A 12,610-nucleotide genomic window follows, 5' to 3' on the forward strand; every position below is an offset into this window, starting at 1 on the left:
CCTCTGTCTCTCCCACAGTAAAAAAAAGTCACACTGCCCTGCCCAAGGAATAGTGTGGCCATCTTCCCCCAGTACAATGCTTTATTACTCCAGCCATTTTCAGTCCTCATTGGCAGCAATATGGGAAGCATTCTTGAAAGGGGAACCCCCACAAATACTTCCCTTGAATTCCTCCACCCCATTCAAACCTATAAACCATAAAGAAACAAGGGCAGACAGAAGGGTCTTTCACAGCTTTATTGAGATGTTGCCATTACAAGGCGAGTGGAGGCAGGAGAGTCACAAGGGCCAGGCTGGAGCCTTCATTCAGGCACCTGGGGAGGAAGAAGGAGAACAATCCAGCTGAACTGCAGGACACCCACCCCTACAGGAGCTCCTCCTGCCAGACCCTACCTGTCCACTCGCCAACATCTCCAAAGCCCTCTGCTCCCTCCACATCCTCACTGGAGCTCTGAGGGTCTCCCTCCTCATCCTCAGTCCAGTCAGCTCCCACATCCAGAGGACCCTCTACTGGTGCCACAGCCACCCGACTGCTGGTCACCAGGCTCCTGGTACCTGTGGACAAACAGCACCCAGGAGTGAGGGATCCGCTATACCCAGAGTCCCACAGTGATGCTACTCATCTTAATAGTCCCTTTGTCCAGCATGGGATCATTCCTCAGTTGTCCAAGCATGGTTGTCTCTTGGGCAGAGATGCATCCACAAGGGATAGAGAACCAGACCCACCTTCATTCTGACTGCCAGCACACTTGGACTCACAGCAGGCACAGACCTCATGGTCACCATACAGCTCCTCCCACCTGGAGGAGAGGAGGACAGGTGAGGCCTCCACCTGGCATGTCCCAGAGCACCCTCAGCAGGCTCCTTGCAGAAGTACCTCTTAGCCTCCCTGTTGTAGGTACAGGACTTGGTCCCTGGTGTTGCTTTAGCAGGAGCCACAGCCATGACACAGTGCATGTACAGCTCAGTCACTTCATGCTGCAAGAGGGAAGGTCACAGCATTAAGGGATCAAGGCCAATCAAGGGACAGAGAAGGACCTTCTGCCATCAGTGAAGGCAAGCTGGCAGCTCTTGGCACTACAGCCGCCACAGTCTGGTTCACATCTAGATCATGGATGGAAAAGCAGACAATGGATCAGTAGAGCAAGAAGGCTGAGCAGCCTTTGAAAGCAGTACCTTCCTGGACAGCTTCTTCTGGAAGAGGAAGGCATCAATTGTGAAGCGGAGCATATCCTTCTGCTTGGAGGGGACAAACCTGGACAGGCAGCCATCTGCCTTGCTGTCCACCATGCACCTGGGGACAAGGACAAGGATGAACCCCTGCAGGCTCTCAGGGCTCCTGCCCACCTCTCCTCCCAGAAGGGGCCATACCCCAAGTTGTCGATCACAGGGAAACGGGGCTGGGAGTGCTGGTCTGGTTTCTCCGTTACGTAACACGAGTGGATGTACAGCCTCTGCTCCACTGTGGCAAAGTAGGCAGTGGCCTGGAAGTACATGGGCTGACCCAGGAAGTACTCATCCTTAGGAGAGAGCCGGATCCAGCGGGCTGGAGAGAGAGGCAGCATTACACCTGCACACAGCACCCCCTGCAGGCAGGAGGAGCCACTCACTCAAGGAGCTTACAGTTGGTGGTGAGCAGGACAAAGCTGTGCTTGTTCTTCAGGTCCTTGAAGAAGGTCCTTCTCCTGACCCACGTGGGGACATAACCAACCTTGTAGGAGTAGTGGAACCTGCAGGACAGAGGGGATGAGGGGCTTCTGGACACTGTCCCAGCGGCTTCTCAGCAGCAGCAGAGCCCTGCCTACCTGTTGTAGGAGCACTGGACCGGCACAGAGAAGGGAATGAAGCGATGCACAGGCGCACTGGAGGAGGGCGGTGCATAGCGGAGAGTGTTGGAGTACACCAGGCGGCCCTGGACAACCTGCAGGGTTACAGAGGAAGGGATATTCCCAGGAAAGGCAACCCTGGCACTAGCCCTACAGCTCACATCGATACACTGCCTGTAGATGAAGCCCCGCTTAACGATCGCTCGGTGCCACACTCGTGAAGCCCGTAGATGAAGTAGAAGTAACGGCGTGTGGTTCGGCTGACGCTGCAGTTGCCCAAGGTCACCTCCGATGGCCGACAGCTGAAGCCGAACAGGAGCCGACTGACCCTCACGTACATCCTCCTGGAGTCGCACCACACGGCCACTCCTCGGGTGCCCCCGATGGCCGGGCGAGCCGGCTGCCGCCCTCGCTGGGGAGGAAACAGGACGCTCTTGATGTAGGCGGGTAAGGGCCGGCTGCCGGCTTCGGGCTTCATCTTCTCCTTGTCGAAGTAGGGCGAGTACGCGTCTCTGGACACGGGAAGACGGCGGAAGTCGGGAGCCAAGGACTGCGAGTCGTTCTCGCTTGCAGACAGGTCTTCGGAGGGCGCATCTGCCAGGTTCAAGTCCTCCGACTGGGCTGCGTCTTCGAGAGCCGGGAAGTCGGCCTGGAGCGCTAATGCCCGAGAGTCCCAGCCAGCCGGCCCAGCAGAGATCAGTGCGGGGAGCCCGGCCGCTGTGCACAGGCACAGTATAAAGAGAAACGAGCGCATCGCCAAATTAACGTCCCGCTAAATTGCTACAGGAGTAAGATAAGTAAACCACCAAACTGTGTTGAAGCAAAAGAGCATAAAGTGTGAATGCTGTGACTAGGTTTTTATACTGGCAGGACCTGCTTCCACACACCTGGTCACACTACCGCTCAATCAACACAATCAGTTACACACAGAGACCCGGATTGTTCTCAGCGTCTAATTAGAACCTGCTTCCAGTCTGAGGCGGGACTCCGTGAAGCCGCCTGCACACTTTCCCGTGTGTATCTGACCTCAGCGGAGGAGTTCCACGCAATTTCGACAGAATTAAATCACCCACACGTGTAAAATTTGTTCAGATTAATTTATTGTTCAATTAGTTTCTAATTTCCGAGGACAGTGTGTTAAACTCGCTGTCAGACAGAGTACGGAACATGCGACACGTCCGTCCACACTTTGCTTTATCGAGGGGGCTGTTCTATCAACACGTACCGCAATGAAAATAATTTTACTATTTTTCATGTGTAATTGCATGTCATATTAAAATGTGTAATACAAGCATTTCTTTGCTTCCCAGTAAAGAAATACTGATCAGCTTTTGACATGATCTGATAATAATTTGTCTGATTTTCCAGAGATTGCTTTTGCTTCGCAGCACTGAGAACCAATGGAAGCCCGTTTCCGCCAGGGAGTAAAAAAAAAACGCGCTATGGTATCTCAGAATTGACTTAGAATCTCAGAATTGCGACCTAAAAACTCAGAATTGCGACTTAAAAACTCAGAATTCCGGCTTTATATCTCGTAATTGCGACTTTATCTCTCACATTTGCGTCTTCGAAATAGCCCATATTTCATTGTCTGTCCTTTTGTTATTGTAACGGATTCGGGTTCCAGGGCTTGTGCCCCTCGCCGCTCCCACCCTACTTCGTGTCTCACTGTATTGGCTCGAGCCCAGGCCTTGCTAGCTGAGCTACAGAAGACCTTCTTTTTTAAGTAAAAAAGGACATACAATGAAAATATGTAAAAAGTATAAGTTTCAGATTTTTTAATTGTGAATTCCTCTGGATGTGAAGTGTCTATTTGTCTATCTTATATCATATTCTGTCTCCGCTTTTGTATTTCTGGTGTTTCAATATTTTTTTTTAAAAAAGCCCACCGTCCACTATTCCATCCGGGTACTATGGAAGCCTCACTGGCGGAAATGGGATTCCATAAAAAAATAATGTAATTAATTTGATTTTTATCGGCTGAAACGTGTTTTCTTTCTTCCTTTTTTCAGCATGGAATAAACCTATTACTTGTTCATTTGCGACATACAATTTGTACAATCTGGTTGCAGTGTGGTGACGGCACCGCCCTCCCCTGCGCATAACAGGGATGCTGGCCGCCGGGGCTAAAGAAAGTGTTCTTTAGCTCAGCTGGCAAGACCTGGGTTCGAGCCAATGCAGTGAGGCACGAACTAGAGTGGGAGTAGCAAGGGTACAAGCCCTAGAACCCGAATCTGGCATAATAACAAAATGACACCCAATTAAATATGGGTTATTTCGAAGTTGCAAATGTGAGATATAAAGTCGGAGTTCTCAGTTACTAAGTTAAAATTCTGAGTTACTCTGTCGGAATTCTGCAATACCATAGCGCGTTTTTTTTAACTCCCTGCCGGAAACGGGCTTTCATACATTTCAATTAGTCTGATCAGTGTAGGACAAGTTAATGTAGAATCATTACTATGTCTGTCTGTCTCTTGTTTGTATATAAATGAATGTCTTTGACCACTTAATGTTAGTTTTTAATTTAGTTTTACGATGTAGGTCATGCGTTAACATATGCACGAGCATACGAAATGTCTCACTCCTGATTCAGCTCATGCTCCATAGGAGAGAAGAAATTCCTCCTGCTTCTCGTACAATCATATCAGAACAGAAGCCCGTGTCACCCAGCTCTGATTCAAGAGCGACTCGCATCTTCAGCCCTTTTTTTATTCGTGATCCTAATTTTCTTTAGTTATGATCAATATTGAACTTTTTCTAAATAAAACGACAATAACCAAACAGTTAAAAAAAAAGTTTTAGGAGCTGACAGGGTGCCCCTTTGGAATAGTTGTCAGAAAATGTGAGAAAAGGAAAGGTACGTAAGCTCTCACACACAGCATTAGAGATTGGCATCAGATTGAAAAAAAAAACTACCTGTCTCCCCAGCATTTAACGGTGCTGTTGTTTTGATTTTACGTATTGTTAGCATTTTAATGAATTTTTAAAAGATTGATACACAAATCGCTAAATAAGAAAACGTAAAAACCCTAGCTGTAAGCAATTGGCCATTCATATTCCTGAATTTTAAATCCCTGTGTTTATCTGTATCCGAATGCCTGGTGCAGCTATTTTGAAAGCATAGTCTATGATTTACTGTATTGCAGAAGCGTATTGTTGCCACCAAAGAAAAAAAATCCTGAGTTTACAGGAGAGAAAGAGGAAACAAATGCGAACACCGTTTAGAAAAAACACACGTCTCAGGCCTTAACCGTGACAAGGATGGGATTTGAACCTAGACGAGCAGAGCACAATGGATTAGCAATTCAAAAAGTGACTCCTGTTTAATTTTCTTTTTGCTTGCTCGATTTGTAGTACGCTCCTCAATCCTTACAAACGATAAACAAAACGGCTTCATGTGCCACAGCACTCTGCTGCAGGTACGGTTTGCACCGTGTATTAGGCGAACCCGAATTAAATATTTCAAATATGTGAAGAATTTCATGAAACCTGAAAAAAGATCACAGCCAATGTCAGCAATTCGGAGCCTGTAGGCAGCTTCAACAGAACAAAACGATCTGAAGCCGCAATACTTTCATAGAGTGTATTGTGACACTCTAACCACGTTGTTGCTATTACTGCTACTTCTGCTGCCGTTGCTTTAACCTCTACTCAGCGGGCAAGTAAAGTTGTACAAGGAATCTTGAAGACACGCCCTTGAAGAGCAGCTTGTAGAGCTTGTAGAGCAGCCTGTGATGATTTGTACTACAAAAGACCAAGTGCTCAGTGACGTCTGCGTTTACCGTTGAAACTTTTCTTCTCAGGTGCATAAGCAGTTGCCTTAAACATAGCTGAGTGGCACAGCGGAAGCGTGCTAAGCCTATAACCCAGAGGTCGATGGATCAGAGCCATCCTCTGCTATACACATTTTATGCACGATTGATAAGCAAACCATCAGTTTAATGAAGTGCATTGAAACTGATTTCTTCTCTCGTGTGTGCAAACTTCACACTTACGGCGCTCTTTAATCTTTACAAATACGCAGATGCCCAAATGTTTCTTTGGTTGTTCTGAGATCCTTTATAGATTCCTCAAATCCTTCAAATGAACATCCATATCAGCACAATTATGTTTATATATTTTAAAATTAAGGTACATACAACAAAAATATCAATGTACATTTGTACAATGCTCATTTAATAATGATTGTCAAGGATTGTCAAGTTCCCCAACAACTCTGTGTTATAATTTTAAAATATTTTTGCTAAGGATACACAACGGGTGTATAAGGCATTCTCCCTACAGCCAGCTGAAGATAAAATTCCACACGTGAAAATGGTTTAAAACACGCTCATTTCCTGCAAAGTTCAAGAGGGTTTTTAGCGGAGATTATGTTCACATTGAAACAATCCGAAGCGCGTCCCTGAGTGGGCTTGAACCACCAGCCTTTTGTTTAATAGCTATACAGAGACACACTCCCGTTGCTTTTCAATATTCACACGTTTGTAGTTAAAGAAAATAAAATGCTGACATTTTCCTGCCAGCCGGCAGTATTTCTTCGGCACTGACCAAGAATAACCAAGAACTTTATTTCATCTTTCGCAGGCTGTAATTTCCAAAAAAGGAAGTGAATACTTGTATTAAACTAAATCAAGCCGACGGAGATGCACTGCCGTTGTTTTGCTCCACTTTTCATTAAAAGGAGAAAAATTACCTGCTTTTTCTTGCAGTATTTCTTCTGTCCTGATAAGCAAGATTTGTATTTTATCTTTCAGAAGTTGTATGAATTTCTTGAAGTTCAGAAACAACTTGTTCCAGAAAAGAAATGAACACTTGCTTCAAAGTAAATCAAGAAGTATGTCTCTCTCGCTGTGTGTGCTCTTATCTGTCCATCTCTCTCTCCTCTTCTCTCACTCTGGCAGTCTGTGCAGAGTATCTGAAGGGGATGTAACACCACTTGGCAAAGAAGAAGAATTCTCAGAGGCAGAATAAAAAATCATTATTCTCTTCTCAGTCAGATTCACAGCTTAGACTCACACTCAGACTGACACTTAGCTCCATACTGGTCTCCATCCTGACAGTCCAGAACCAGAAGATTTTCAGACAATCAGTGCTGCTACATGAATAATATCAGACAGAACAGCCTGGACTCGGGTCACATCTCCCCCTTTTCTCCTTCCTCACAGCCGCTTAGAGACAGAGAAGAGCTCCTGGTTCTCCTCTCTGTGAACTGGGCTCAGGGGTCACTGATCTGGCAGCTGTGGGCTCTGTTCCAGGGCAGAAGCAAGAAGCTTCTATTAACCCTTTCCAGGACTTCCAACCCTTTAGTATTACTTTCTTTACTGTATATCAGCCTCCAGACATGTTCTATAAATGTTTTATAACACACGTGAGTGTGGAATTATCTTAGTATTTATGTAATTAACACCAGTAGTGACACTCTGATCAGTATATTGAGTATTAGTAGCCAATGGTCTGATGGTTGTGTCTCCAATAGTGACTAGTTGACCAGTCTGTAGCTCTGAGCAGTGGTACTCAGATCACACAGAAGAAGACCTGTCTGTGTGTGATTCCACACCAGCCCTGGGATTCAGCGTCTCCCACACATCTCTCGCAGACAGTCTTATAAATTTACAATTAAATGAAGTCTTGTAACAGTTATACAGTTAATTTCAATCATCAGACTACCTATGAAACTGAGAGCTGGCTGGAAATAAAGCCAGGATACACATTTTAACCTCCAGGATCAGGAGTCTGTTCCTCCTGGCTCCTATACTCTGATGATTCGTTTAAAACATTTAAAAGCGCTTATTACAGGGACTTGTGCTCGTTCTCTACTGCTCCACACGGGTATGCTTTGTAACACATTAATCTGCGAAGTAAACTATTTTTTTTCCTGTTTAATGATTTTCATTCCTCGGTTTGTCGCTCTCCTTCTCCAGCTGTTATAAATCGCTTCTCTTCACAGCCCGGTGTGTTCTTTTTGGAGATGTTATATCTGTAAGAAAAGCCCCCCGGGCTCCGGACAGGAGTCTCGTCCAGCGGAGACGCGCTCTGCTCTGTCAGAAAGAGCGCTGTGACGTCACAGACACCAGCCAGAGCGCTGGGATCAGAGAACGAGACCGCGGGAGGAGCGCGGAGCGCACGGAGGAGAGTTATTGATCACTTATCTGTCGACAAACAATTAATTCACCTGAAGAACTGTAGAATAATCGATTAAATTCACCGATTGGTGACTACTGATTCTTTTCCCGTTCTTGACCCTGTTTTAAATATCTAGAAAACAGTCAATAAAGATTGTATCGATCAATTACCATAGTTCGTTTAATGTTAATAATGTTCAATCTGAAATTAAACAATGATTATTCATATTATTATTTAGGTAACTGTATCCTAGAGCTAGAAAATTATTTTCCAAGTTGATAAATGTATGTAAGTAACAGTTTACATGCATACCAAGTATGGTAACCACAGCAACAGACGTCAGGTCACTGTGCGCGTCTAGGTGTCTCGCGTTCGTCACAAAGAGTGATGTGACGTCATGGGTAGCAACTAATACTAATACTAGTGTATTCATGTTAATATTAATGAGAGTACAACTGGTAGTTTTAATGCTAGTGTTCATGTGAGTATTAATGATGATAGCGCTACTGATAGTTTTAGTTTTAATGTTCGAATTCATGTTAATATTAATTATAATTATAGTGTTACTGTTAGAGTATTAACAGTAGTAGTAGTGTTAGTTTTAATGATAGCATTACTGTTATTATTTGTAGTTTGTGTCAGTGTTAGTGATAATGATAGTGTATGTCTTAGTGATAGTGTTTCTGTTGTAATATGAGGAGTATTTGTTTTAGTGTTAGTTATTGTGTATCTGTAGATACGTGTGTATGTGGTGTCTGTGCATGTGTCTGTTAAGTGTGTGATATCTGTCTGTTTGTGGGTGTGTGTCTGTGAGTGTGTAGATGTGTGTCTGTGAGCTTGTTGTGTCTGTTAGGGTGTGAATGTGTGGGGTCTCTGAGTGTGTGGTTTCTATAAATGTGTGTCTGTGAGTATGCGTAGTGTCTCTTTGTTTCTGTAAATGCATGCCTGTGAATATGTGTGTTGGTGTGTGTCTGTGAGTGTGTGGTGTCTGTCAGTGTGTAGTTGTTTATTTGTAAGTGTATGTGTGGGTATGTCTGTCAGTGTGTGTAGTGTCTATTTGAGTATTAATGATGATAGTGTTACTGATAGTTTTAGTATTAATGCTAGTATTCATGTTAATATTAGTGATAATTATACTGTTAGAGTCAGAGTACTCATCATGTTAGTTTTCATGACAGTATTACTGTTATTATAAGTATTATTAGTCTAGTAGTAGTTTGTGTCAGTGTTAGTAACCATGATAGTGTATGTTTTGGTGATAGTGTTACTGTTGCAATATTAGCAGTATCTGCATTAGTGTTAGTTGTAGTGTATCTATACCTAAGAGTGTATGCGGTGTCTATGTGTGTATATAGTGTCTACGTGTGTGTCTGTGAATGTTTGTGAGTGTATATCTTTGAGTGTGTGAGTGTCTGATTGTGTGTATAAATGTGTGTTGTGTCTGTGAGTGTGTGTAGTGTCTGTGAGTATAAATGTGTGTGAGTGTGTAGGTGTATATCTGTCAGTGTGTGTGAATGTGTGTGTAGGTGGGCTTGGGCTCCACTGGTGTGTCTGACAGAAGTGACCCATCAACAGGTGTTGAGGTCCAGAGCCGCTTGCGAATAGAAACACTTTCTAGAGTCCAGACCAACATCCAGAGAGCTGTGAGTGCTCTGTTTTTATCACAATTAGTAGTAATGACAGTAGTAATTCCCACACGAATCATTATTAACCGAAATAATCATCAGAAAATATTGCCTTTGCAATGATGTCATTCCTCTTGACATTGAATTCTTCATGAATTTTCTTTACTGACAGGACATATCTGTGTCTGAGTGCCTGCTGCGATAAGTACGACAAGCCATTGATCTCCAATATTTTCTGGTGTGGTTATTTATTGCATACGAAACATTATTCTCATTAAGAATATTTTACCTGCAAAGTCACAGTGAAACTGCTACGGCAAATGAACTTTTTATGGGTGGAAAACGTTCAAAAGACTTAATGGCTACAGGGGAGGCTTGAACACACAACCTCAGTATAACTCCACTGTGCACAACTGTATATGTACCACACACTGACCAATTGCACCACTTGACCTCTGTAAGCCAGGCTCCTACACAGATTGTAAAATTTCCACAAACGTAGGGTGAAACAGGGTTTTTTGGCTGTGGATACATCTCCACATGGGGGAAAGGGACAGTAAAATAGTAAGAAAAAAACAAGAGAAGAAACTGAAAGATATGTGCTCACTGTAATGTGGGAAGAGGTGGTCAGACAAGCAAAACAGCTTTGCGGATAATGTGAAGTGACATTGTTTTGTGTCAATCAGCTCACGGATTCAGCTTCATGTGTATGGTTGTTGAGCGAGATTGGTTTCTTCACAAGCCCAGTCAATTGCCAGTGGAGAGCTTTCCGACGCACACCTTCATGAATACTCTCTTTAAGATGATCACACCTTTCATTGTCAAGTCACCTCCTTTATATACAATAGTTGCACCAACACTAAGAGAAATGGCTTTTATCAAGCGATTGCAGTGTTTGTTGAGGATCCTTTTTTGCTGAACTGGCCTCTGGAGAAGTGTTGTAGAGGTGCAGTAAAAGAGAATGTTTGTGTCACTCAAGACTGTAATAGAACACTACAATTACAATACTTTTATAAGAGTAAATATTACTGGTGCATCACAGTTCTTATAATGGTGAAAACAGGAGCACCTTCTCAACATTTTTGACTGATGTTCTACTCTAATGAAACAGTGTATAGAATTAGGTGACAATATCGGAATTCATTCAAACGCACAAGATTAATTTTCAGCAACAAAATGCGCTCGAAAATATTTTACAAGAAAGAAACCTTACATTCACCTAAATAAACATTCACCCTCTATGTTAGCAGAGAACAGTAGGACAGATAGTTAGTGTCACTGGACACTGCATCACAGAGGCCAATCTCTTCTCCCTCATTATGCCGGCTTACTCTCTCATAATAAACTGTCCTCCAACGATAGTCAGCTGCCATCACCGACTCAGACATGACGTTCATGTACATATTATACCTTAATATGGCACTGCATTACAATAATTTGATCAAAACAACTGGTGAAAAAATAATAATCAAATATTTCTTTTCTTCTTTTAGTAGATAAAGACTTTGTCCAAAAAAGAAGCATTTATTCCTTTCATCTCCTACCAGCCTTTACAAGTCACCTAGTTTTCTGTGAGCCAGTGTGAGGTATGAGGCAGTCGAGGCTAATGCAGCCGAGCGCTCTAAAGAGGTGGATTAAAGCTCCAGTCTCTTTGGGGGTGTGAGTTGGAATCCCACTGCTGCCAAATATCTCCAACTATCTCTGTGTTAAGAAGCACTTCTTTTTTTGTTGTTATTTCCCTGCAGTTTAAACCAATTTCAGACCAATTAATTTAAACAACCACGCTGTTCTTATGGCATGGCATTGTCTGGCAAAAAAATAACATGACACTTCCTTTAAAACACACATTTTCTGTGGAGGGAACAGGAGAACTTGTGCCATTCAACCGTATAGCATGATGTCATTTTCTCATGCTCATTTTTAGATGCTTGTCATCGAATCTATGATCCTTATGAGTACAGTCACCCTCCATTCAGGTAGCACAGATATAATGTGCCACGTTTTCAGAGAATCGCATCAAATACAGGTCAGAAGAAGACGACAAAATGTCCACTAGGCAGTTTCCCAGTTGATTTTTTTTTCTTGTTTTGTAAGACAAGGAGACCGGCTGTTCAAAAAGTTACCTCACACTGGAGCCACTCTTTTCTTTCCAAAGGCTCAGAGAGAGATAATACCGCAGGTAACACCAAGTGAGAAACATCATGAGCATTTGTAAAAGCTCTCTACCTGCCCACTCCCCACACTGACATGTGTCAGAGCAGAGCATTTCTAAAACAGGAATTACACATTTCGGAATGTGCCCTCCTTTATACATTAAATAAAAGGTCTGAAGCCTGCTCCAAAGAAGAACTATATTCAGAGCTGCCAAAGAAGTAGAGATTTCACCAAGTGACAGGAAGCATCTCAGAAAACGATGGTACAGTCGTTTCCACACGTCGGACAAGAAGAGCTGAAGCCACCCGGCGTTCTCCGACCAAGTAATGTGAGGATGGAGGGTCTCATCAATGGTAGTGTGGCTGAGTGGTGCGTTTTAGGCTCCAGTCTCTTCAGAGGTGTGGGTTTGAATCCTACCACTACCAGGTCTTTCTGTGTTAAAGCCTTGCTCACTGAGCTAGGTTTTTCACGATTGTCTTTGTAAGCTTAATGTCAAGGCAGAAAAAAGCTTTAGTTTTCTTCTCAACAGAAATGCTCATTGGATTGCTCATTATGCAGGGAACAACTTTTGAGTCCGTGCGAATCGTAGTGTGCCGTCAATTCCATTTAATAGTGCTTTTGTGTGGCTTTTCTGTGGTAGCGTTTTTGTCAGTGAAACTTGAACGCTCTGCTTTTTCACGCTCAATTGTCGGTAGGAGTACAGTTTATTTAATCTTTGCGCACAGTGCTCCATCAGAAATACTTTGTCCAAATTTAGAAGAGATTGGGATTTAGTGCATGTGTTTACAACGCATACCTCAAACAACAACACCATTTAATGGGAAATTGATTCGCTTCTTGCTGTTGTTCCTGTGGTTGCGGTAGTTAGAAAGTTGAACGCTC

At 43.5% G+C, this 12,610-nt stretch overlaps 1 protein-coding gene across 1 annotated transcript; it reads right to left on the bottom strand.

Annotated features, from left to right (window-relative positions):
- Positions 1 to 658: 658 nt before the first annotated feature.
- LOC148812187 (zona pellucida sperm-binding protein 3-like) lies at positions 659 to 2,580 on the bottom strand. Its single transcript, XM_088908645.1, has 8 exons — positions 2,024 to 2,580; position 1,964; positions 1,806 to 1,921; positions 1,624 to 1,730; positions 1,372 to 1,546; positions 1,177 to 1,294; positions 878 to 978; positions 659 to 800 (listed from the first exon to the last, which is right to left on the bottom strand). The coding sequence occupies exons 1-8, from the start codon at positions 2,578 to 2,580 to the stop codon at positions 659 to 661; spliced, it is 1,317 nt and encodes a 438-aa protein (XP_088764771.1).
- Positions 2,581 to 12,610: the final 10,030 nt, after the last annotated feature.

Source organism: Atractosteus spatula (assembly GCF_055471065.1).
Source record: "Atractosteus spatula isolate fAtrSpa1 chromosome 10 unlocalized genomic scaffold, fAtrSpa1.hap1 SUPER_10_unloc_3, whole genome shotgun sequence".
Lineage (NCBI taxonomy): Eukaryota > Metazoa > Chordata > Actinopteri > Semionotiformes > Lepisosteidae > Atractosteus > Atractosteus spatula.

Coding starts and splice junctions, on each gene's coding strand:
- LOC148812187 (XM_088908645.1), bottom strand. CDS start 2,580: ATGCGCTCGTTTCTCTTTATACTGTGCCTGTGCACAGCGGCCGGGCTC. Junction 1,547..1,623: donor TGTCCTGCTCACCACCAACT/GTAAGCTCCTTG, acceptor CTCTCTCTCCAG/CCCGCTGGATCCGGCTCTCT. Junction 1,295..1,371: donor CCTGTGATCGACAACTTGGG/GTATGGCCCCTT, acceptor CCTTGTCCCCAG/GTGCATGGTGGACAGCAAGG.